Genomic DNA, 24,224 nt, shown 5'->3' with positions numbered 1-24,224 from the left:
GAAAGTGTACTAAAGCTTGTGAAACAGTGGGCAGAATGTGCATCCATCTCCATCTCTCTCTTGCCTCAGGATCACAGGAGCAGCCATCTATTTTGGTCCCAGGTGGGAATGAGCTGCTTGTTGGTGTTGTTGTTGTTGTTGTTGTTGTTGTTGTTGTTGTTGTTGTTGTTGTTGTTGATGATGATGACATTATGCTCATCTGACTGGATTGCCCCAGCCACTTCGGGCGGCTTCCAACAAATTAAAATATAACATCAAAATAAAATCTGCCTACTTGCAATGAGTAACAAAAACACACAAATTTGTCCTTTGCTGCCATCTTGTGTTGGGCTATTGAATAACTCCCAATTATTTGAAGTTTGATATACTGTATTCATCAACCTAGGTGGAATCTACACACGTTTAAAACTTTCTCTTGTTGTGAAAATGTTTTTTTCCCAAATCACTTTGAAAAATGCATTGAATTTGCTATAGCTCCAAGTTGCCATCTAGTACCACAATTGTATATTTCACTTTACAACACGTTCAAAATGTTTTATTTGAAGCTGTATAGCTGAGTCTCTAGCTTGACTATTTCCTAAATTCACTTTTATATATTAATTTCACTGTTTTATATTAATTTTTGGTTTTGACATTAGAAATGGCAGTGTACAATAGCAAACAATGTACTTTTTGTTATAGAGAAATGGTGCATAATTTCATATACAATTAAAGGGTAAATATTTTAGACCTTTTAAATAACATTTAATGAACTCTGACTTTATTTGATATCTGATCTTCATTGGTATTTTGCTTTGGTTTTTGATAGTTTGCATAAGCAGAGTGAATATTATGGTGTCATCCATCACACAGTAATAAGTACTGGACATCATAGCATGTCAAGTATCAAAGATATGAAATAATATTGATCACTGTTGCATCATAATACTTTCTGTATTGACAATATTTGAGACACTGAACACAGTCTTGTTCAGTAGCTGATGATACTGAAAGTTAGCATTCAGTAGTGTCTAGAGGCTTACCAACAACATGCACTGTCGTTTTTGAGGTAAAATATCATGTTCAAATTTCCAGTGCAATACAATAACTGTATATTAGTTGTGGCCATAAAACTTGAGAAAATACACTTGCCATTTAAGATAAGAACAAAAATGATTAAATCATATTGAAATATCACTTAATTTCTGCTTACTCAGATTTCAAATTTAACAGTTTCCAACAGGTATCTGCTTGGCCACTGTGAAATTCAGAATTTGACAAAATTTGAAATTTTGTCACATTTCAAAAGTTTGCAATTTATTTATTTTTTGGTTCCAGGTGTAGTTTGTTTATTCCCTGACACAAATATGAAATATACCAGAAAAGAGGTACAATGATTATTACTATCACATCTCAAACACCTCCTTGTTTTAAGAATGGCAGATGCATCACTGTTTTTCAAAGAAATGTTCTTCATTGCTAGGGCTGTTTAAAAATATCAAAGTCCTTTTGTGTTATAATTGCTGTGCCAGACACAGTCTTCCTGTGGTTTTACTATTTTCCTGTTTCTTCTGTGGTCCAGCATTAACATTGACAGTTTTGTCAGGCTCACACCAGTAAAACCACCGCAACCTTAATGCCAGATTTCTTTGAGTCTTCATATTAAAATTCCTCTTGTCGTTCCATATTTTTGTCATTCTGTCAACAGCTTTGTGCAGTGCTAGTGGCTTAAGCTGGCTGCTTTCCAAGAGATCAAGACAGAGGACATTGGGAAAACAAAAACACCCAATGCCCTACTTCCTAAAACCATTCATATGACAGGGAGGGATTTGATTGGAAAATTAGATTCCATTAATAAAAAAAACTGGCCAAGTTTAACTTGTTTGCCAACTTAAAAGAGAAACCCCAAACTATATACACCTTTCTCTTCAGATATTTGCCATCCAATTTTTTTTTGGGGGGGGGGGGAGAGGAGTTTATATTGAAAGACAACTCAATATCTTAGAAATATAATTATTCCTAGGATATTTCCAAATTAAAGTCTGTGTGAAGCCAGGACGATCGTCTCACTGTTTTTCAAAGGCACCCTCCTCCCCGGATGAGAAGTCGCCTCCTGCAAATAGGGAAATATAAAGCACCATTCCATTTGCCAAAAGGTCATGTATCAGAGTATGCATAGCCATCTGTGGTGTTTGCCCGTTTGTTTAGAAAATGTCTGTACAGGGGAGAGAGAAAGGGTTAAAATGTAGACCAATAGGAAAGCTGGAGGCGGAGCCTACCTGTTTATAAAAAGGGCTTAGCCCAAGGTTTGGGTGTGGGTAGTTGGTTGGTTGGTTGGGAAAGGCAGTTGGAAAAGCAGTTGGCAGGCAGTTGGAAATAGAGAGACAGTTGGTGCAGTGGGTTCTTGTGTGAGCGGAGGTAGAAGAGTTAGAGACAGGATAAAAAGAAGGTAAAGAGTAACAACATTTTGAATGCAGTTAAAGTTTGTTTGTGTCTGCAATAAACGACACTCTTCTTTGTTGACTTGAGAACCTGACTGAGACTAAGTGATCTACCGGGGAGGACATGGTTGGTGGCAGCGGATTAGTGGTGGACGGGTCAATAGTCCGTGAGACGAGCGGAGGCTCCGTACGAACGCCGCACCACCCTTTCTAAGCTAGTCACTGATGACTAGCTTAGGGGTGAAGGAGCTCTCCTTGCACTTTTGCATCTGATCTAGGATTTAGGGGTGTGCGATCAGGGTGCATGCACTGGGGCACTGAGCCAAGAGGGCACCATCTTAAAGCCCGGTCAGTGCGACACCCGGCTTGGGGAATGAGGCATGAGGGTCTGACAGGGTCCTAGAGTCCTCCCGCCTACTCCCCAAAACCTAGGGAGAATCTACACTCACATTTTTTAACGCTAAAAAAAGAGTTCAGGAATGGTTCTGATAACCATATAGCCATGTGACGTTCATTTTTAATGTTAATGTGTTATTAAAATGTGGTGCCAGAGGGCACTGCAGAGCAACACCCCCCCTCCAAAAACCAGGTAGACCTTGTGGAATGGGACTTTTTCTGTCTTGATGTTTTGGAACGGTATCTTTAATATCATTCTGATAAAAGGTCGCATGTAGATCCAGCCCTCATTAGCACTTTTCCAGCTTTGGGAAGGAGGAAGGGCGGCTCTAGGACCCTGCCAGAGCCTCACGCCTCCTTACCAAAGCTGGGTACCTCCTTATCTGCCCTTTTGAAGTGTGTTGGGGGAAGGGGGTTTATTGGGTTATTTTTGTTTGTTTTTATTTTTAATGCATTTTGTGTTACAATCACCTCAAGACTATAATCGCCTCAAGACTTGTGGGTATAGGGCAGTATACTAACTAACTAACTAACTAACTAACTAGCTAACTAATTTGGGAAAGCAGCACGAGGGCTGGGGAGGGCACCACATTTTGGCTTCACACAGGATGCTATTGTATCCAAGTCCGCCACTGATTATATGCTGCCCACTAGGTTGATATCAATTTACCATTTTGTCCACTTTCTCTTTGATTTTCTTTGCTACTTTGGGGGAACTTCAAACAGAGCTTGTTCACCTTTGGTGTGGGGTGAGTTACAGCAAAAGTGTTTTTGGAACTAAATCTTAAATGTATTTAGGAAAGAGAATTTTTTTTAAAAAAAATGACGGCCCACAATTTCCGCTAGGGGGAGTGATGCCTGCATTCAGAGCGACACAACAAAACATCAAAACTGGGACTGCAGCAACACTCAGTGAATTGATAGCATTACAAATTGCTCCTCGGTTTAAGAAGCTTCCAGTTAGCCTTTGCAGTTGTTTTTTTTACAAGGCGCATCTTGCATCTAAAATGGAGCTGAAGAGAGACCCTGTGTGTACAAGACTGAAGGAATAAAGCTTTGTGATGGAGCTGAAAGCCTCCTTATCTCAGCTGGAGTTGGCACTAGTCATTATATCCATAAAAATCACCCCTCAGCATCCGACGTCTTGATGAAGTGCTCTCTGCCTGCCCTGCTGGAGCTGACACAGAGCTTGGAAGCTGCAGGGTCACAGAGAGCGGAAGCAGAGGTGGCCATGTGCAAACAGTAGCACACATGCAGACAGAGCCCCAGTTATTTTTTAATTAGGACTGTGGCAATGTCATCATTACAAGCCAGACTGTCAGATATTCAGAAGAAGCAACAATGCCTTTCTGTGTAGGCCAGGGGAAGGGGAGAGGAGGAATGAGCATCCTAGGTAGTATGGTGTAGTGGTTAAAGTGCAGGCCTTAGAGCAGGGAGATCTGGGTACAAATCCTTGATCAGCCACAATGCACTCTCTCTCAGTCTAACTCACTTTGAAAGTAAAAAAATTCCTTCCAGTAGCACCTTAAAGACCAACTAAGTTAGTTCTTGGTATGAGCTTTCGTGTGCATGCACACTTCTTCAGATACACAGAAGTATCTGAAGAAGTGTGCATGCACACGAAAGCTCATACCAAGAACTAACTTAGTTGGTCTTTAAGGTGCTACTGGAAGGAATTTTTTTATTTTGACTATGGCAGACCAACACGGCTACCTATTCACTTTGAAAGGCTGTTTTGAGCTTCTTGGACAAAGCATGAGATAAAAACTCAAATAATAATGAAGTCTCTGACCTGGCATATTTTCCCTCTTCAGTATGCAATGGTTTTGCAAAAGTGGATCTTGATTATCTATACTAAACTAAGTGATTCTTCATCCTTTCCTAGGAAGCTGCCTTGTTCCAGGTCAGACCATTTGTTCATCTGGCCAAGACCTGCCTACTCATGACTAAGCAGAGAGGCCTTCACCCACCATCACCTGCTACCCAACCCATACAATTTTATTTCATAGTATTGTAGAGGGACCCCCAGGGTGATCTAGTCCAACCCCTGCAATTATCTCCCACTTCTCCTCCAAGGAACTCAAAGTGACATGCATGATTCTGCCCATCCCACTTATTTATTATTGTTAATATTATTAACTGAATGTATATACCGGCATATGGACGCAGGTGGCGCTGTGGGTTAAACCAGAGCCTAGGACTTGCCGATCAGAAGGTTGGCGGTTCAAAACCCCGCGACGGGGTGAGCTCCTGTTGCTCAGTCCCTGCTCCTGCCAACCTAGCAGTTCGAAAGCACGTCAAAGTGCAAGTAGATAAATAGGTACCACTCCGGTGGGAAGGTAAACGGCGTTTCCGTGCGCTGCTCTGGTTCACCAGAAGCGGCTTAGTCATGCTGGCCACATGACCCGGAAGCTGTACGCCGGCTCCCTCGGCCAATAAAGCGAGATGAGCGCCGCAACCCCAGAGTCGTCCACGACTGGACCTAACGGTCAGGGGTCCCTTTACCTTTACCTTATACCGCCCTATACCTGCAGGTCTCAGGCTGGTTCACAGAGTAACCACCCTGTGAGGTAGGTTAGGCTGAATGACTGTGGCTTGGCCAAGATCACCCACTGAGCAGCATGGCTGAGCCAGGATTTGAACCCTGGTCTCAGGTCCTGGGGTTCTGCTGGCCTGGAAGAATCTCCTGCTCTGATCCAGCCGGGCTGGTTTTCTATAAAGCTGAATGTCCCTTTGCTTGCAGTACCTGGGAAGAGAGTCTTCCCTTTTCCACCTGCCTTGACTTGTGTTAACTGTCATGCTGTGTTAATGAGCTTGTTTGTTACATATTTTAATTATGGATGTTTTAATGTAGGCGTTCTCTTATTTTAATTAAAGGTCTATGAGAACCTCAGAAACTGGAGAGGAACAGAGTTTGGTAGAATAGAGCCCGGACAACTGTTTGAGTGTTTGTGAGATTTCTGTCCATGCTGTCTTCTTTCCAAGAAGAGTGGAACAGATCCGGGACCAATTCTTGTATGTTGCCAGCACAGACTCAGGTTGTGATGACTGCCTGCACAGTGGAGATCTCTCTGCTTCACAACCTGACCCCTTCCATCATGCTCTTCTATGTCCAACTATAGGCAATGCTTATAAGTGGTTGTGGTGGGGTATATCATTAACTCATCACTGTGGGTCTTCGCTTCAGACAGTTGCTTATGCAACTTCACCAGCTGGAGACACAGAGCTGTGGTTTCTGTGGTCAGTCCCTTAGGTGCAGACAATTTAGAGGCCACCTCAACCCCCTCCCCCATGGTTAGAAACCTAACCACACTTCTAGCCTTGTGGTTTAGGGTCTTCTCTGGAGTAGGTCTAATATAATTCTGCCGTGTCTTTCTGTGCTCAAGTGCTGTGAAACGCGACTCTTGGTCTTTGATCACCGGTGCAACATCCGTGTGTCAGAGATAATTCAACCAACTGTGGATTTGCATTGCTGCTTGGACAATATACTCAAGCAGGCAATTTCGTTAGCTAGCTGTGAGTGCACTGGATAATTTCATTAGCTTGATATGCGTGGTTACTTCTTCATTTCCTTCATGTGGTAATTGTTGCCTACTTTTCCTTGGATAGTTTCCTTCGCAACGTTATCATTAACGTTGGTTCCAGCTATTTTGAAGGAACGTTCCCCTCCTCCCGCAACTTATTATTATTGATGCAATCCACTCCCTACTGTCTTCTGAGTAAAATTAGTGCCATTCAGCTGTTTAGTTATAAATACCATTCACATCCTGGTACAGGTAGTTTAGTTTTGCCGAATAAATTTTCTGGAGCTGAGAGAGTCACTGTGCAGACCACAAAGTGTCAAGAGACCACAACACTTTTGCTAGATATACAGACTTTGATTCACAGCCAAGATAACAATGAGCAGAAGATTTTGAACTAGCCAATGGTTTATGTGTCTGGACTAATAGGCCAGCTCGTGTTGGCATCTAGATTGATCCTTCTAGTATTTTCTAAATATATATAAACTGCAAATTCTTCCATTCTAAACTCTCACCTGTTACGTTTCTGCTAATTCCTCCTTCTCTAGGCACAATTTGCCCTGTGGTGTACCTTGACTCTTAGCTAAAGACCTAAACACATATTCCTCCAATATGCGTGTTAGCACAGGGGTATATGGATAAGAAACAAATGGCAATCCTTGTCTCACTGGCCATTGCCAGCCACTTGAAAGTCCCACACTGCTCCAGGATGACTGCAAATATGCAAGATGTTATTTTGTGGTGGCAGGTTCAAGAAACATGTGCCTATTCTACCCAAACAGATTGCTACTGCATGCCTTTTGGGGAGCACCAATGAATTGGCCTTATGCACAATTGGCCTTTGCCCAGTTTAGCCGCCTAGAAATGAAATGGAACAAAGCAGTCCTTAAAAGAAAGTGCTTTGTTTGGCTTTACTGCAGGCATAGGCAAACTCGGCCCTCCAGATGTTTTGGGACTACAACTCCCATCATCCCTAGCTAGCAGGACCAGTGGTCAGGGAAGATGGGAATTGTAGTCTCAAAACATCTGGAGGGCCGAGTTTCCCTATGCCTGCTTTGCTGCAATGTGACTAGTCTTTCTTTGGTATTAAAGCGTGTTGCCTTATGGTGATTGAGTTCATCTCTAAGAAAAAGAGACAGTGGCAAATTACGGCACAAGATGAAAAAGTGTTATGGGGAATGGAGGGTGGATTTTGAAGGCAAAAAAGACAGGGGCTCATCATTGCTATGTGTAGGAAATCCCCTTTTTTGGTCCCAAGGACCCTCAGGGTCCTAGGTTGACTCTTAGTCTCATAGACTATTGTAGGTAGTCTACAATTAGTCTATACCAAGGGGGCTTAGATTTTTGTCACAGGATTGGTTTTTAATATTCTACAGTAATTGGTAATTACAGAATTCTTAAATATTCTCAACATATTCTATAGTGTAGGGCTTACCTACCTAGCTACCCCCTATTTTCCTAGCGCCTAGTGGTCCCCTTAAGCATCCCACACTGGTCTCTTCCCGGATCCCTACAGGCTTAACAGCCAGAAATGCTCCCTTGCCTCAGATTCTACTTGCAGCCAATCCCGTTTCTTCCTGCCTTCACTGCCTTTTCTTCTATCTGCAAGGTTCTCTGAAACTGAAACACACGGATTTTGTTTGTCTGTGGCACAATGGCCCTTACAAGACATGGGAAACGCCAAGGTTCTCTGTCTTGTCCCTATGACTCCTTCCGCTTCTCTTCCCTTTCACTCTTAGTTTTCTTGGTGACTTCCCGCTCATCACTCCTGTCTCCTGCATTTATGGCCACTATCAGCATGTGAGCAATGCTCCTCAGCTGTGGCCACCCTGCCACCACCTGTATTTTCCTTGGAGCGAGCTGGGAGTTGAAGTGCCTAGAAGCCTGTGGGAACAGCAGCTCCAGCCTTCTCCTTGCATCCAAGCTCCAGGAAAGAAAGCCCTTGATTCATCCAAAGCAAACTAAATTTTTACTAGCGTAGGAGATGGGAATGGTTGCTGGACCACTAAATAGCTGCAGGCTGTGTGTTTCTGGGGACACTGGGTCCTCCATTTCCTTACTGCACAAAGTTTTATAGGTGAATCAGAAACTGCCTTATATTTCAGGATTCCCTCACTTCCCACCCCCCAATACTGAGGGTTTGTGGACAAACAATTGATGCCCCATTCAGAAGTTGACAAACAACCTATGGCAGCGATTCTCAACCTGTGGGTCACCAGATGTTGTTGGTCTACAACTCCTATCACCCCTAGCTAGCAAGGCCAGAGCTCAGGGATGATGGGAGTTGTAGTCCAACAACATCTGGGGACCCACAGGTTGACCTATGGACATCTGGGGACCCACAGGTTGACCTATGGAAAACCAAACCAGCTTCTCCTTATTGAATCTCTGCAATTGTGCATGAAAACCATGGACGTGTAAATTCAGACCTATAAAAGTGCTCTGTTGTCATGTCTCCAAATCACCTAGCAGGATATTAAGAGGCTCAGCGATGTTAGGGTTGCCCTCAGCCACCCCTAGAAGCATCACTGGGTGAACAGGGGCTGGTTGCTCAGAAATATTCCCAGACAAATCCCCCATGGCTGGCCTGAGCTGTGTTGCATCATGAAGATAAGAATTAGCCAGAGGAGTCAATCATCTTGGCTAACCGGCTTGGGCATCTTGTGAAAGGGTAGTTAGGAATGCATAGGAAGATTGAACAACTGGCTCAATTAGTTGTTATTCTAACCTGGTCTCCCCCCGACACATTCAGTTCTGCACAACTGAAAACAGCCTCCTAAATGTCACGAACAGACATTATACTGCCAAGGGGAGGGGATTCCTTTTAAAAATGATTATTCTTTTTCTCTCTCTTTGCAAGGAGGTGTCGCAGAGCTGCAGTTTAAATCCTGCCAGGTCCCAGGAGCTGGAGCCGAAACCTTCCGGCAAGGTTGATTAAGTCCAGCAATAGACACCCGTCATCCCTGCAACGCAGTAGGGGTAAAATTAAATGAATGGTAGCTTGTCGTGGCCAGAACTCCAATATTAATAAGTGTCACGCTGAGCTCAATGCACCGGCCAATGCATAATTTATCTGGCTTCATAAATATCAAAACATGCCACAGCTGCTAGGACTTTCGGCGCAAACCCCACAAATATTGCTTTAATTATTCAGTGGCTCGGCTCGGCAGAAGCCAGTCAACCAACCACTTCAAAGGTAGAGTTTAATAAAGTATCATTTGCAAGAGACCATCCAGAAAGGGATGATGGCACTGCCCTTTATTAAGGGACGCAGTGCAATGGGCTAAAAACATCAGAGGGCAGAAATCCCACAGAAAGAGGCTTAAGGAGACCTGCTCAATGGGCTAAGTAAAACATCTGAACCGTGCCCTCGCTAGGGACTGAGACACACCAAAAAATAATAACAAAAATCACAGACAGGTCTTTTTCCTTAGAAGGAAACTGACTAATGTTAAATAGATTTGTAGGAGACTGGTGGTATAGGAGGGAGGGAAGCCTTCATGATTTAAACATATGCAACACAGGTTAACTAAATACATGTATAAATCTGATATAGAACAAGTATTTACATACACACCCAGCCAACTGAACAAAGTTGTTTAGTTCTTAGACTGTAAACAATGCTCTCATTTGGAACTAGAAACAGCCGCACTGTTGGAATCAGCTAATTTTAGAATTCTACTGTTATGAATTATATCTCACCTTTTCTTCAAGGCATTTTTTATATTCAAGGCATGCATGGTTCTTCACTTCCCATTATTCTCACCATCTTGCATCTACAAGCCTCCCAAACTCGCCTTCCCTTGCATCACTTAAAAAGCTATGGTTTCCCCCAAAGAATCGTGGGACCCAGAATTCATTAAGGGTCTCCTAACAACTCTCAGCACCTGCAACAAACTACAGTCCCCAGAGGGCAGAGCCATGACTGTTAAAATGGCATAAGAGTGCCTTAAATGTTTGGTGTGGAAGTCATAAAGCATTACAAATCATTTAACCTCACCCATTCTCCTGATCTGTCCTTCACGCGAGTCTGTTCCATGGCTATACCTAGCACAGAAGTCTGCCGCCTTCTAGATAATCCTGACCATTGGCCATGCTGGCTGGGGCTGATGGGTTTTGTAGTCCAACAATACCTGGAAGGCTAGCAGGGCAGCTGTGTCTTCTAAGGTCTTTCACCCTGAACGGCAGCTGGAGGGAACTGACCAGAGCACTGCCCAAACTGTAAGCTCCTAAGTGAGTTTCCTTACAAGCTCATTCATCCTGAGCAAAGCCCCAGTGTGGTCTTCACTGAAAGGAGAGTGTCTGAATGAGACACAGGTGTGTTTGGAAACAGGTGTGCCATATTGGTTCACTAATCAGAGAGCTCCCTGCAAGCTGGCCTCTCCAAGGGAAACCAAGTTCACCAGCTTGTTTTCCTATGCTGAGCTTAGCTGAAAGGCAAGAGGATGTCCTTTTTGTTTCATAAATTCCATTACTTCATATATATTTGATATTCAGGTCTAGAAGGCTTTTCTTTCTTGTCTGTGGCATGAGAAAGGTCCCAGGTTTAATTCTCAGCATCTTCAAGGCAGAGATGAAAGGGTTCCTGATCTAAAACCCTGGAGGGCCCCTGGCAGTCAGTGTAGATAATACTGAGCTATGAGGACCAATGGCCTGATATAATTAATAATAATAAATAATAATAATAATAATAATAATAATAATAATAATAATAATAATAATAATAGTAATAATAATATCCCACCCATCTGACTGGGTTTCCCCAGTATAAGGCAGCTCCCTATAGTCCTACATTCCTTTTTTTTAAAAAAACACACCAGTTTTATTAAATTTTCCACTTTTAACAATCCAATCAAATCACATTAAATATACATATACATATCAAATAATCCAAATATTCTGCCAAATTATAAATTTTTTAATAGGACTTCCCATGCTTCAAGTTCGGAGGGCTCTGATCATCTCACATCTCTACTGCGTTGCATAGTCATTTCCGACGGTTCCTCTAATTCTTTCTGTTGTTAACCTTCCTTCTTTCACAGCCTCTGAGTTGTTCCCACAAGCGAGTTGAAACAAGCAGTGATATGCTTCTGTGTGGATTTTATGTCTATAGTCCTACATTCCTTTGCCCAACAACATTTGAAATCCTAGGGGGAAAATGTGCGGGTGTGTTCATGTCACACATGCTGCTGCCACGTCCCTGCTGCAGGAAGCCGGTAACGAGAATATTCAATGCTACACGTTTCCTGTACAAACTGTGTGTCAGTTCAAATACCCAGAGCAGATTGCATTTCAATTGTGTGGGTGACAGATGCTACAATCGCAAGGAACAGGTTGGGCTGTTGATGAACGCGCGTGAGAGAGCAGGAATTGGAGCCCGAAGCAAATGAATGATGCTCCTTGCATCTAGACAGACAAGAGGCAGGAACAGCTTGCTGTATCTCACATGAGTGTTTCATTGGGGAGGTGAGGGTGGGTGGAAAAAAGCCAGGGCTGCATTTTGCGTTTTGTTGCTGTCTGCCCTTTCTGCAGCACACTGTCTTCTTCCAGTCACACTGCTCTTGAATGAACAAGAAACTTTGCTAACCCATTGAGGCCAACTGATCTTGACAGGGTGTTTAATGGCATATATAGTGCCTTGATTGTACCAAACAGTGATATCCAGTCACTGTATCCGACACACACTAACAGCTAGAGAAGTTATTAAATGATAATACAATGGGTACAATTAATAATGTATTACTAATTAGAACTATTACAGCCAATTACTATTTTTGCATGGCTCAGTCTGAAGGGAATAGCTAGTTATTCAACGGACTGGAAAATCACAAATCTACAGATCTCAAAAAGCTCTCTGATATTGAATCAGACCCCAGATTCATTTAGCCCCAATCCTATTTACTCTGCTTTTCAAAACTCTTCATTACATATTTTTAGGTGCCAGGCAAAAATGTCTCTCTGTAACCAGGCCTTTGGCTGATTCAGCAACCTATGGCCTTTTAAATGTGTTTGTGGGAAGAGGGGTTATTGGTTTGCTTTTGCTTTTTTGTGTTCCAATTTTGTATTTTTATATTGTAAACCACCCTGTGATCTTCGGGTGAAGGGCAGTATAACAATTTAATAAATGATAGTAATAATAATATATGGTCGATGGGGTCACGAAGAGTCGGATACGACTAAATGACTAAACAACAACAACAATAATAATAATATAATGCACTTTTGTACTCTATTTTCACTAATCTATGCTTCTATATGTACCACAGTCCATGCATTTTTATATACTTTACTTGGCTTGGAGAACTGCGTTGCAGAATTGGGAGAAGTTTGAATTTCGCAGGGTAGCTGTGTTTCAGTTGGCCTATTGTTTCTGAGAATGCATTTGGCAAGTTCGCTGTTAAATGCAAACTGAATCACATTTCTCTCCCACTCCCATAAGATGGGGTCCTTGGAGTTGTAGTCTAAAACAGCTGGAGGGCACCACGTTGACTATCCCTGGTCCAGAAGGTATGTGACAAAGCTGAAGATGGATCAAAGCACCTTGATGTCAATGGCACTCAGTGTGGGGGAAATGTGAGTGAGAGTTGGGGCCTGTAATGAAGCCCCCATAAGCAGCAAAGGAGGAGCAGGGAAGCGTGGTGTAGTGGTTAAGAGCGGTGGACTGGTAATCTGGTGAACCAGGTTCGCTTCCCCGCTCCTCCACATGCAGCTGCTGGGTGATTTTGGGCTAGTCACACTTCTCTGAAGTCTCTCAGCCCCACTCACCTCACAGAGTGTTTGTTGTGGGGGAGGAAGGGAAAGGAGAATGTTAGCCCCTTTGAGACTCCTTAAGGGGAGTGAAAGGCAGGATATCAAGTCCAAACTCCTCCTTCTCCTCCATTTGGCTTGCAGGGAAAATATTGAGGTGTATAGCACAGTGCAGACGGTCAAGGATGGTTTCAGTGCCTTCTACAAACGGCCACATATTATTGAACAAAAAGTAAGCACAGCAACATGGTGGTAAAATAATGCTTTATTTTATGGATGAACAAACACTACTATGGCGCACCTGGGCTTTCCCTCTACAAAAGGTTACGAACAGAGCAGTCAGTGAGCTCCTCTGCTCAAATTCAGTTCAGGCATACCAGCCACAAAAAGTTTATTGAAACCTGGACATCTGTAGCATTCACATGGTCTATTTGGAATTTGGCCGGAGGAAGCAGCATTATTCTGCAATCCCTGTTCACGTGAATTCTGATGAACGATAATTTATGAGAGAGAGAGGGGAAGGAAGGAAGGAAGGGAGGGAGGGAGGGAGGGAAGACAAGAGAAATGTCCTCACTCCCCACTGGAATTATCTCCCATGGTGATCTAATTACCACCAACAGCCAACAGACTGAACCTAAAACGAAACAGAGGAAAACGAGGAATGCTGCGAAAGTGATCCGCGTCGCACTGCTGCCTGGGATGGGCAATTTACCAACAGCCACAATGTAAAAATGTAGAAATTGGCATTGACATTCAAGCTGTCCAAATAATAATAATAATAGTAATAATAAAGGATCGCACAATTGATATAGTTCGAATGAATACCTCTAAGGGGTCTTAATAAACAAACAAGTGTTATTGCATGCATGCTGAACACAAGACGTAATAATACTGGATTGCAGAAGGGACTCAGGGAGGGAGACTCGACAAATCAAAGACTTACATTCCTGTTATATACAACAAAATGAATTATACAGTATTCATACTAGCTGTACATTTGGTCAGAATAATTTACATTAGCCAAAACAGACAAAGGAAGAAGAAAAGGTGTGAGGGGGTTCAAAATGGTTTGAAATATATTTGTCTCTCCCAGGACTCTAGCGAGCAGGGGTTGGGGCGTGGGAATGGGAGGGAACTGTAGAGAGGAAGAGGGCTGCGTTTAGAAGCCAATGAGGAAAAAAGAAATGCAAACCTGCAATCCCAAAACCTAGGTTTCATCATCACAACAAGAGATAAGACCAAAAAACAAAACAAAACAAAACAAAACACTTTTGTTAGCACTGATTAAAATGCATACGTTATTGTGATGGTAATATCTGCAGATTTGGGATGATTACAGTCAACACAGGTTGGAGCCGTGGAAGAGTTAGGGGAGAAGAAATTGCCGCACAACTGAGTAGGCAACCCGTGCTTTGATCTAGCCAGGCAGCTGACATAGCAAGGCAGGGAATCTTAGCCTCTAAACACTGTCAAGATCTGTCAGGGGCCGGCAACCTGAAGCTCATGGGCCACAAGCAGCCCATGGGGGTCGTTTAACCTCCCCCTGTGATGCCCCCGAACCAAGCCGCTTACTTGGTGAGACCCCATGTGCTGCACTAAACCAGCGCGGTGCGGGGACTCGCTTTTGCAGCACTGAAAAGTGCATCTGTGCAGGCACAGACACCGGAAATCGCGGGCGCACACACAATCCGGCCCACAGAGGGATCTCCACTGGAGTGAACTGACCCAGGCAAGGTAAACCTTGCCGACCCCTGTTTTAGGTCCCAAAGAGATGCCCCAGCCATTCTCCACAACAATGAGGACCAGAAGCTAGCTGTTTTGCAGGACAGCTGCAGTTCTTGACCTTGCACTGGTAGGCCTTTAAACTATGTGGTGTGACAACTGTCAGGCAGATCTCGTTGCCCCTCCCCTGCCCCATTACGACTTTGTTGTTTTTTAAAAGCACTGGACAGATTTCTTAAAAGCCTGTTTCATGTTAACAAGACCCAAAAAGCTAAGTTGTAATCAGTGCATTAAAGAAATCTCCAGGAAGAGAGTTCCTGCATGTTTTAGGAAGAAAGGGGACCCTACACCATGTAGTCTACTGTATTTAAGCAATTTCTCCCCTCTCCCCTTACCCAGAATACATTGCAGAGCTAAAGGATTAGTACAAGGCCGAAGGAAAAGGAAGTGGCAGATAAACACTATATACAGAAAGACCTATACAGTGCATGAACTTTAATTAAAAGTTAGTGTGACTACAGCAGGGCTTGCTACAAAGGAAACCTCTGCTTAGCGGAGCAGTTCTGTAGCAACGACCAATTATCCAAAATGCAGAGGACAATGGGCAAACAACACATAAATGGTACCTTGGAAAAATAATTGTGCTATAATCTTTATTCCATGGTTGGTAGTCTTATCTGAGACAATGAGGTGCTAACTAAGGGAACCCTAACACAGACGGATGGTGGGTTTTTCATTCCTACCGCTTGAATACTTTCAATGCAAAGGGGTTTGTTTAATAGTCATCTTGGGGGAATCTCCTTCTAAGTCCAGTTTCCTGATTTGAGCATCTTACTCCAGAAGTCACTTTGTGGCAAGAGAAGACAAGAAGATCCTTTCTTTTCTTTTTCTCATTTTGAACAGCAGTTTCTGCTGCGTTCCTCATGCTTAAATGTTCTCCCGTTCAGGAAAGAGTCATGATCTAGTACAAGCAGCAGCGGACTGCTTCACCTTTTCAGTTTTTGTTAAATACATGCTCATGTAATGCTTCTTTCTCCGGGGGGGAAACAGAGAGATTCAGTTGCATATTATTATTATTATTATTTATTATAAACTGCCTTGTGCTCATGAGCACAAGCTTGAAGGGTTATTCCTCATCGTCTTCCTCTTTTGTTGCTACTACGGGGGGTTTGTCCTGGGGTTTGAAACACTCCGCGAAGAAATTGACCACGGACTTGTACAGGTGCTGTTCCAGGGCTGGGTTGTTGAAGTAATGACCTTCATCGGGGTATATCTGAAAAGAAAGGAAGGCCACCGTGAGCAGGTGGACAGGTAACGATGTGCCACAGCTGGAGTTGAAATCCACCTTGAGAAACATCCAAGCTCATCCTCTCAAATCCAGAGCAGCCTTGCTATCCCCTGGGCTAAACGCAGAGGTGGTGAGGGCATTTGACCCTTAAAAATATGAAGTAAGCGGCAATGATTCATTGGGCAAGAGATGTGGGCCATAATATAGCGATGTCTTCGTGGAAGAAGTTGTGGAAGAGTAACCCAAGATTTAGGGACGCGGGTGGCACTGTGGGTTAAACCACAGAGCCTAGGACTTGGCGATCAGAAGGTCGGCGGTTCGCCAGAAGTGACTTAGTCATGCTGGCCACATGACCCAGAAGCTGTACGCCGGCTCCCTCGGCCAATAAAGCGAGATGGGCGCCGCAACCCCAGAGTCAGTCACGACTGGACCTAATGGTCAGGGGACCCTTTACTTTTACCTTTAACCCAAGATTTACTGCTTGTAACACTCTAAGAAAAAACTATATGAAGATTATTTATAGACTGCATTTAACACCAAAAAAAGTTAGCCAAAATGTACAAAACAATGTCGAGTATGTGTTAGAAGTGTAAAAGGACAGAAGGAACTTTTTTTCCTGTATGTGGTGGCCTTGTAAAAAAAGTTGAAGATTCCCAAGAGACCTGAAGCTTTTCTTCTAGGAATTATAGATAATGATGTACCCAAAGAGTTGGTTAACATTTTTATGTATATAACAACAGCAGCACAAATACTGTATGACCAAAGATGGAAAGGAGGAGAGGTTACAACAAAGGAAGAATGGCTTTTGACAATGATGGAGTATGTGGAACTGGCAAGATGAACAGCAATGATTAGAGACCAAAATGATGAAAAATTCACTGAGAACTGGAAGCCTTTTATTGAGTATCTAAAGAACTACTATAGTGAGATGAAAATGCAAGCAGGGTTTGAAATATGAGCAACAGCATTATTAAGATAAATAGGTTAAAATTGATGTATATGTGAAATGTGCAACATTCAATGGTAAATATGGAAACCATGGAAGGGGAGAACAAGAAGTCAATGGATAAAGTAATTTACGGCCTTATTTACAAAGAAAGAAAGAAAGAAAGAAAGAAAGAAAGAAAGAAAGAAAGAAAGAAAGGAAGGAAGGAAGCAAGGAAGGAAGGAAGGAAGGAAAAGAAAGAAAGAAAGAAAGAAAGAAAGAAAGAAAGAAAGAAAGAAAGAAAGAAGAAATAATTGGCAACTGGACAGCCACCTCTTTGTCTCAGGCTTCCTTTGGCCTAACCGGGCAGCTGTAGCAGGAAGCCAAATGAAGTCTAGATGAGGACTTACCTTTGGATCTGGCTAAAGGGAAATTGCTGGTTTGGTCTGTGGGGCTGGTTGGTTAATGCAGTGTTTCCCAACCGGTGTTCCGCGGCACACTAGTGTGCTGTGGAACTTTGCCTTGTGTTCCGTGGAGGCGGGCGAGTCGGGCGGTGAGAGGCGGGGTGGCGGCGGCGAGCACACGCGGGGCAGCGAGCGAGCGAGCTCCCACATCCCATCGCCGCTCGCTACTGGGCCTGCGCATCCGCTCGCTACTGGGCCTGCCCCAGGAGGTGGGGTTGCGGGTATCACGCCCTTCCCCACGTGAGCGGGGAATCCCATCCGCCCCCACGTGACCGGGGAATCCCATCTCAGCCCCCGCGAGAGCAGGGGAATCCCATCCGGCCACGCCTCCTGGCCAGCCAATCGGCTGGCTGGAGGGGGCGTGGCTTGCCCTTTTTAGGGCCGGAGCGGAGGGGGCTCGCCCTCTCTTCTCCGGCTAGCCCCATCGCCGCTCGCTACATCCTATCGCCGCTCGCTACTGGGCCTGCGCATGCTCGGCGAGCACACGCGGGGCGGCGAGCGAGCGAGCTCCCACATCCGACGGCACCAAGCAGGGGCCCTTGGCCGTGCCGGTGCCCACTGTGCCCGCCTCCGCCCAGGAGGGCGGCAAGCAGCCACCGCCACCACCACCCCCGCCGCTGCCCGGCAACCGCGCCGCCGCCCCCGGCTCCCCGCGGCGGGTGATCGTGCAGGCTTCGACGGGCGAGCTGCGAGCTCGGCGGGCAGCGCCTCCGTCCGCAGCGCCCGCCTCGCGGCTCTCATTCCCTGCCCCTGCCAAAGCTCACTCAGCCAAGCCGCGCTCTCCTTCCTGCCTCGCTTTGCTGCCTCCTCCCCCCCCCACCCCCAAAGCTTGGAGGTTCCCCGGCAAGGGGGAGGGGAAAAAAATTGAAAACTTTCACTTTCGTGTGTCCCTCCCGGCGTGACGCTGCGCGCTGACGTCACGGGGCTGTAATGGTGGTGTGCCGCGAGATTTTTTTCATCAAACAAGTGTGCCTTTGCCCAAAAAAGGTTGGGAAACACTGGGTTAATGACCCTGTTTATGACCATTCCCATGATGGGATGAAGGCCCTCTCCTGTGGGGCAAGCACTGTTGTCTTTCTTCCAAGGATTCTGGGCCTGGAAAATACTCTGTGTTGGGGCTCGGGGGGTACCTGCTGATGCCACTGCTGCTTCCCTCTTTTCTGGACCCAAAGGTGGATTTTGGGTCTTTTGGGGCTGGGGAAGTGGGAAGCAGAGGGGGGCAATCAATGAGAGGACCACAGAGGTCTTTTTTAATACATTGAATGTTCACAAAACCCCCGCCCTTTTGGGTCTTATTATAGGATGCTTGTGCACCCCTAACAGCTATCTCCTATGGCTTGCTACTTCATTGGTATAGTTGTGGAGTTTGCTGTTTTGAGGCTTTTAAAGCTGCATCCTTCAAACCACAGAACAGAACATGCCTATTGATCCTCCTCCTTATAGCAGCCAGTTTCCATGCCCCAACTTCAACTTTTCCATATTATTGCATGTTTGCAATGTGGGGTTATCAATCTCTGGCAGCCACGAAGAGCCACGATTGTCCATGTGGTCAAAAAGTACATCACTGCAATTTCGCTATAAAGCACCGCACTGACTGAATGCAAAATTGCCTATGCAGATAATGTGTATTAATGAAAAGAACATGAACACATAACAATACTTTACCTGCAAGCTGTAATTAGCCTTTGCCCTAATTAGGTGTGTGATGAGGTCAGCAGTGTGCTGGAAGTGGATTTTCTCTGTAAAATCAGATTAGGATCATTAAGTGCCAGAATAATGATAAAAACTGAATAATAATAATAATAATAATTTTAAACATGCAAAATGTGCTGCTAACAGATTGTGTTTGCAGAGGCCTTACCATCAGCAGTTGCATGAATGATCAAAAACTTCTGATCTTTCATGGACATCGCTTTATGTGCCAGTTTAGTAGTCTGAGATTAAAACAGAGGTAAGATTCAGCATTTTATGTCCTTGCACTAATAGTTCTTTGAGAACTTTACTGAGCATGAAAATTAACCAGTGGACTTAACAACAAGGAGGCAGCACCTGCTGGGCTTTGGAACTGCCTTCCTATTGACATGCGAGAGGCATCTTCGCTCAGCTGTTTTAGACGCCTGCTGAAAACTGTTACTGTTTCTGCAAGCCCACCCAGACCTAGAATTTGGACTCATAAAGGCCCTCAGGAGAGGCAGCGCCACTCTCCAATCAAATTAACCTGGCACTATTTTAGTTTAGGTTCAGGTACTGCTCACCATTTTTGAGATCTTGTATTCTCCAACGCTTAAATTTTTGGAAGCCATCCAGCGATTTATTTATTTTGCTGCATTGGAAGGCAAGATTGAAACCCCCTAAACAGATGAGCACATCTATGATAATGCATGAAAAACACACACACACACACACACACACACACACACACACAGCCTCTGCCACCAGCGGATTCTCCTGCGATCCAAATTATGTGCCCGCAAGCAGCATCGAGAGGGCAGGGCTAAAAATCAAAGCTGTGTGTTGCATCTGTGCTAAAAATAGAGGCTCCTTCTGCCAGCTCCGTTATCCAAGTCATTACCTCATATGCTTTATTGTCAATCCCTTGTAATCCCAAGTATCTTTCTGAAAAGGCCGAAGCTGAAACAAACAAAGGGAAATCAGTGAGGCATTACCAAGCTCAGACCAATATTTCAAACAGCAAAATAAATAAATAAAACCAACTGTGCTTTCTTTGGCCTGGTTTCTCCTCTGAGGTGCTTGCAAGCTTTTTAATTTTGGAGGATTTTTGTCACTTTATTTATCTGGGCAAATAAAGATTTTTAAACAAAGATACCATTTTATCCTTTTGGGCATGTCGCTGGCCAAAGCTGAAAGGAATTATCTGTCCCAGACACCACTCAGGTGCTGAGATTATAACTGGAGTTTGTCCCCAAAGTGCCACCTGCAGTCAGGCATGGGGAGGCCACCACCTGGGGAGAAGATGGCATTCTTAATTGTGGGCTCCTGATCAGGGAAATCCCTGCCTAAGGAGGCTTGCCGGGACTTTTCTGAGGACTTCAATTTTATTGCTGCTAGTTTTATCTGCTGTCATAATCCTTACACTGTTTTGCTGATGTTTATTGCTTATGGATGCAAGCAACATCGAGAATATTCGTATGGAAGGGTGCCTTCCAAACCCAATGCGGTGTAGCGGTTCAGGTGCCAGAATAGGACCTAGGAGACCCAGGTTCAAATCCCCCCGCCCTCAGCCATGAAGCTCACTTAGATTCTCAAAGCCCATGAGCGCTTGCACAGTGTGATTGCTGAGCCAATGAACCCATCCATGTCCCCGTGTCTGTCAGTATTTACCATATAATCTGAAGTCCGTCAGTGGGGAAAGAGCAGCGCCACAGGAGAAGACAGGGTCTTTATTCTCTTCTCCAGAAAGGAGGATGTAAGAGCTCAAGTAGCCTCCATAATCCTGAGAGGAAAGGGGAAGAAGCAACAAGATGAGGGCTGGGATGTAAAAGCAATCCTTCTCAGATGGAGAGAACGCACCACATCACAATGCTGCCCATATTTTAATACCTCAGGAAATGGAAATCCAAAAGGGAAAAGTTTCCAAATAAGCGGGAGATGCCCTAAATGGCCTCGGTCCAATATATCTGAAGGAGCATCTCCACCCCCATCGTTCTACCCGGACTCTGAGGTCCAATGCCAAGGGCCTTCTGAGAGTCCCCTCACTGCAAGAAGCCAAGTTACAGGGAACCAGGCAGAGGGCCTTCTCGGTAGTGGCGCCCGCCCTGTGGAACACCCTCCCACCAGATGTCAAAGAGAACAACAACTACCAAACTTTTAGAAGACATCTGAAGGGAAGCTTTTAATGTTTGATGTATTACTGTATTTTAATATTTGGTTGGAGGCCTCCCAGAGTGGCTGGGGAAGCCCAGCCAGATGGGCAGGGTATAAATAAATTAATAATAATAATAATAATAATAATAATAATAATAATAATAATATATAAAAGGCTCTTCTGTGGTATGCTCTATGTATTAAAATATGCTGCTTATTCACAGGGTGGGGGGTTGCGTAACCCTGCAGGTGCCTTTGGACCACAATGCCTATCATCCCTGACCATTGGCCATGCTGGCTGGAGCAGATGAGAGTTGGGAGTCCAGCAGTCTCTGGAGGGCCACAGTCATTTTTGTTGTTTGGTTGCTTGAAATTACGCCTAGAGATTTAATGTTTTAGGGATTTATTATTATTATTATTTTGCATTTTACTGAATATCAGTGTGGCATCCCCTTTGAAAGGCACACCAGCAAACCTTATGTAGGTTTGAATCAATTCCACTTACAATTCAACAGGCCTCAAGAGAGAGAGAGGAAATGAATATTATCCAGGAATTAATGTGTAAAAATAAAGGCGAGAGGGCAAGGGAAAGCAAAGCCTCACAACACAGTATTTTCTCCCAAACACTTGGCATCTTCCTCTTCCAAGGCAGGATTTACAAGAAAACACAGATTGATGACTTGATTAAAAACCCAAGGCTCTCTCTCTCTCTCAGAATCAACAAGCAACGTGCCGCTGTTAAAAAGACGACCATAATAAACCGCAGACACGCTCACTCAATCAAGATGCAGATCTAAACTCTTAAGCTGAAGGTGAAGGCTGAAAAGGCACTCACCTTCCCAAATACACCGACTCTCGACTTATCAATGTATGTGTTTTGCAGCATTGTGCTGAAAAAAAAGAAAGAAAGCAGGACAATTTGATTATCTTAAAGTAAGAGGGTGCCTTGAATATTGCATCCAGGATGCATTAACAGAGCACAGGCAGAATTCCAAGTTCATATGCAAAAGCATCAGCTGCCAAAAGGCAGAGGCGACGTTTGCTGTCCTGAGCAGACACCATGTTCTTTTGCAACGCCACCACATTTTAAAAAACGGAATAGTACAAATCATTGAAAAGCAACAGCAGCAATTTCCAGGATGCAGTTACAAACAAAACCAATCCCCCAGAGGATTCTTTCATTCACCAGACAGCCTCCGTCTGGTCCTTTTCCTCGAAAACACCCAACCGCCTCTTCACGTCGTGGAGCAGCTTGGTCCCTTGGAAACCACTTCCACGCCCATCAAACTTCATCACAATGGCGCCATGCGAGCTGACCATGACGCTCTCCCAGTTCACCTCAAACTTTTCCGTCACGCTCTGTGTGCCTGGAGTCCCGTCGCTATAAAACAAGAACAAAGCAAGTGGTATCTCGTTACGATGCACAAATGGTTTAGGGAAGCAACAGGAGAGGAAGGAACTGCAGCTCAGGGTTGCATCACGCGCTGTAAAAGCAGAAGGCTCCAGCTGCAACCTCTGGGGTCTTCAGTTCAAAGAGCCAAGGCAGCAGGCGATGGGAGAGACATCTGCTTGGGAGCCACTGCTAGTCAGAACAGACCAGCCTTTCTCAACCTGGGTCTCCCAGATGTTAGACTACCATTCCCATCATCCGTGAATGGCTAGGGCTTATGGGACTGGTAGTCCAACACCATCTGGGAAACCAAGGCTGAGAAAGGCTGGAGCAGATCCACTTAGTGCCCTCCATCAGCCCAAGTCAGCGCGGCCAGTGGTCCAGGATTTTGGAAGCTGCAGCCCAAACATCTGGAGGGTAACAGGCTGAGAAAGGCTGGAGTAGACACTACTGAGGCAGGTGGACAAATAGTCTGATATAGGGGTGGGTGAATCTGTCAATTTCAGGCTCTCATTTTTCCAACCCTAAATTCATTTCTCCAAGTTTTTCTATCAACTTGCAATTATTCTCATTTTTTTAAAGTCCTCATGAAAATTGACCAGCATCTGACCAGGAGCATTTCCTCCTCCTAATACACATGTCTATACGCAATTTTGTCAAATATGCACATTTTTGCAGCGCAATCTTCTCCCATATAGTGCATTTTCATATACTGCTTTCACTAATACTACATGCACATTACCCCACAACATGCATTTTTTGTACACGTTACTCAGCCGGAGGGACTGCGTTTCAGAATTTGGAGAATTGCGAATTTTTGAAGGATGGTTGTGTTTCAGTTCTTGCTCTGTTTTGGAAAGTGCAAATTGAGTAATATTCACCTTTGAACAGAACTTCCCCTCCACTCCTGGTGGTCTGACCTGCTTCCATTGCTCCTTCCTAAGTTCAAGTGAATGCAAAATCCCAACTTCTCACATTTATGGCTAACAGCTGAAACAGCGGATTGCACATTCATAAAATGTGCATGTGCTCCCCTTACCCGGAGCTCATGAATCTTCTTGTACAAGGCCAGCAGCACGTTTTTGTGGGCCAGCAGGCAGCAAGGTGTCTCCTTTCACACATACAGTGTGCCTCCATCCTGCCTCCCCCACCCCCAAATACAAGTCCTGTCCAGGTTTCATTCTGCTGGGAAATGTTGGAGATTGCCCCAGAGGCCCTGTAATGACAGCTGCATCTTTTTATGAATTTTATGCTGCTGCCAGACACCCCTACTATGGGAAATCAGTAGGTGACATCAGCATCGGCTGGATAGCTCAGTTGGTTAGGGCATGGTGCTGATGATGCCAAGGTTGCAGGTTCAATCCCCGCATGGGACAGCTGCATATTCCAGCATTTCAGGAGGTTGGACGAGATGATCCTCAGGGTACCTTCCAACTCTATGATCTCCAGGCCAACTCTATGATCTTCCAACTCTATGATCTGCCAGGCCATGGGCCTCAATGGATACCCAAGCATGTTGCTGATGA

At 44.6% G+C, this 24,224-nt stretch overlaps 1 protein-coding gene and 1 long non-coding RNA gene across 7 annotated transcripts in view; one reads left to right on the top strand and one right to left on the bottom strand.

The window, feature by feature from the left end:
• The first annotated feature begins 11,182 nt into the window (after positions 1–11,182).
• LOC310689530 lies at positions 11,183–15,280 on the top strand. Its single transcript, XR_014517451.1, has 2 exons — positions 11,183–14,484; positions 14,941–15,280. It is a non-coding gene; the product is annotated as an uncharacterized lncRNA (long non-coding RNA).
• The window catches only part of DPP6 (dipeptidyl peptidase like 6), a 497,800-nt gene continuing 486,907 nt past the window's right edge, over positions 13,332–24,224 (bottom strand). For all 6 annotated transcript variants that reach the window (XM_083466765.1, XM_083466767.1, XM_083466764.1 and 3 more), the window contains exons 20-26: positions 22,495–22,689; positions 22,144–22,198; positions 20,826–20,937; positions 20,056–20,114; positions 19,345–19,417; positions 19,149–19,222; positions 13,332–16,079 (exon numbers count right to left, since the gene is read on the bottom strand). In XM_083466765.1, coding sequence (XP_083322891.1) covers positions 15,933–16,079; positions 19,149–19,222; positions 19,345–19,417; positions 20,056–20,114; positions 20,826–20,937; positions 22,144–22,198; positions 22,495–22,689 — 715 coding nt within the window. In that variant the 3' untranslated portion in view covers positions 13,332–15,932. The remainder of the gene's footprint in view (positions 16,080–19,148; positions 19,223–19,344; positions 19,418–20,055; positions 20,115–20,825; positions 20,938–22,143; positions 22,199–22,494; positions 22,690–24,224) is intronic.

Source organism: Podarcis liolepis (assembly GCF_965112155.1).
Source record: "Podarcis liolepis genome assembly, chromosome: 12".
Lineage (NCBI taxonomy): Eukaryota > Metazoa > Chordata > Lepidosauria > Squamata > Lacertidae > Podarcis > Podarcis liolepis.
The sequence above is the reverse complement of the archived record's forward strand: the minus strand, read 5'-3'. Positions and strand labels throughout refer to the sequence as shown.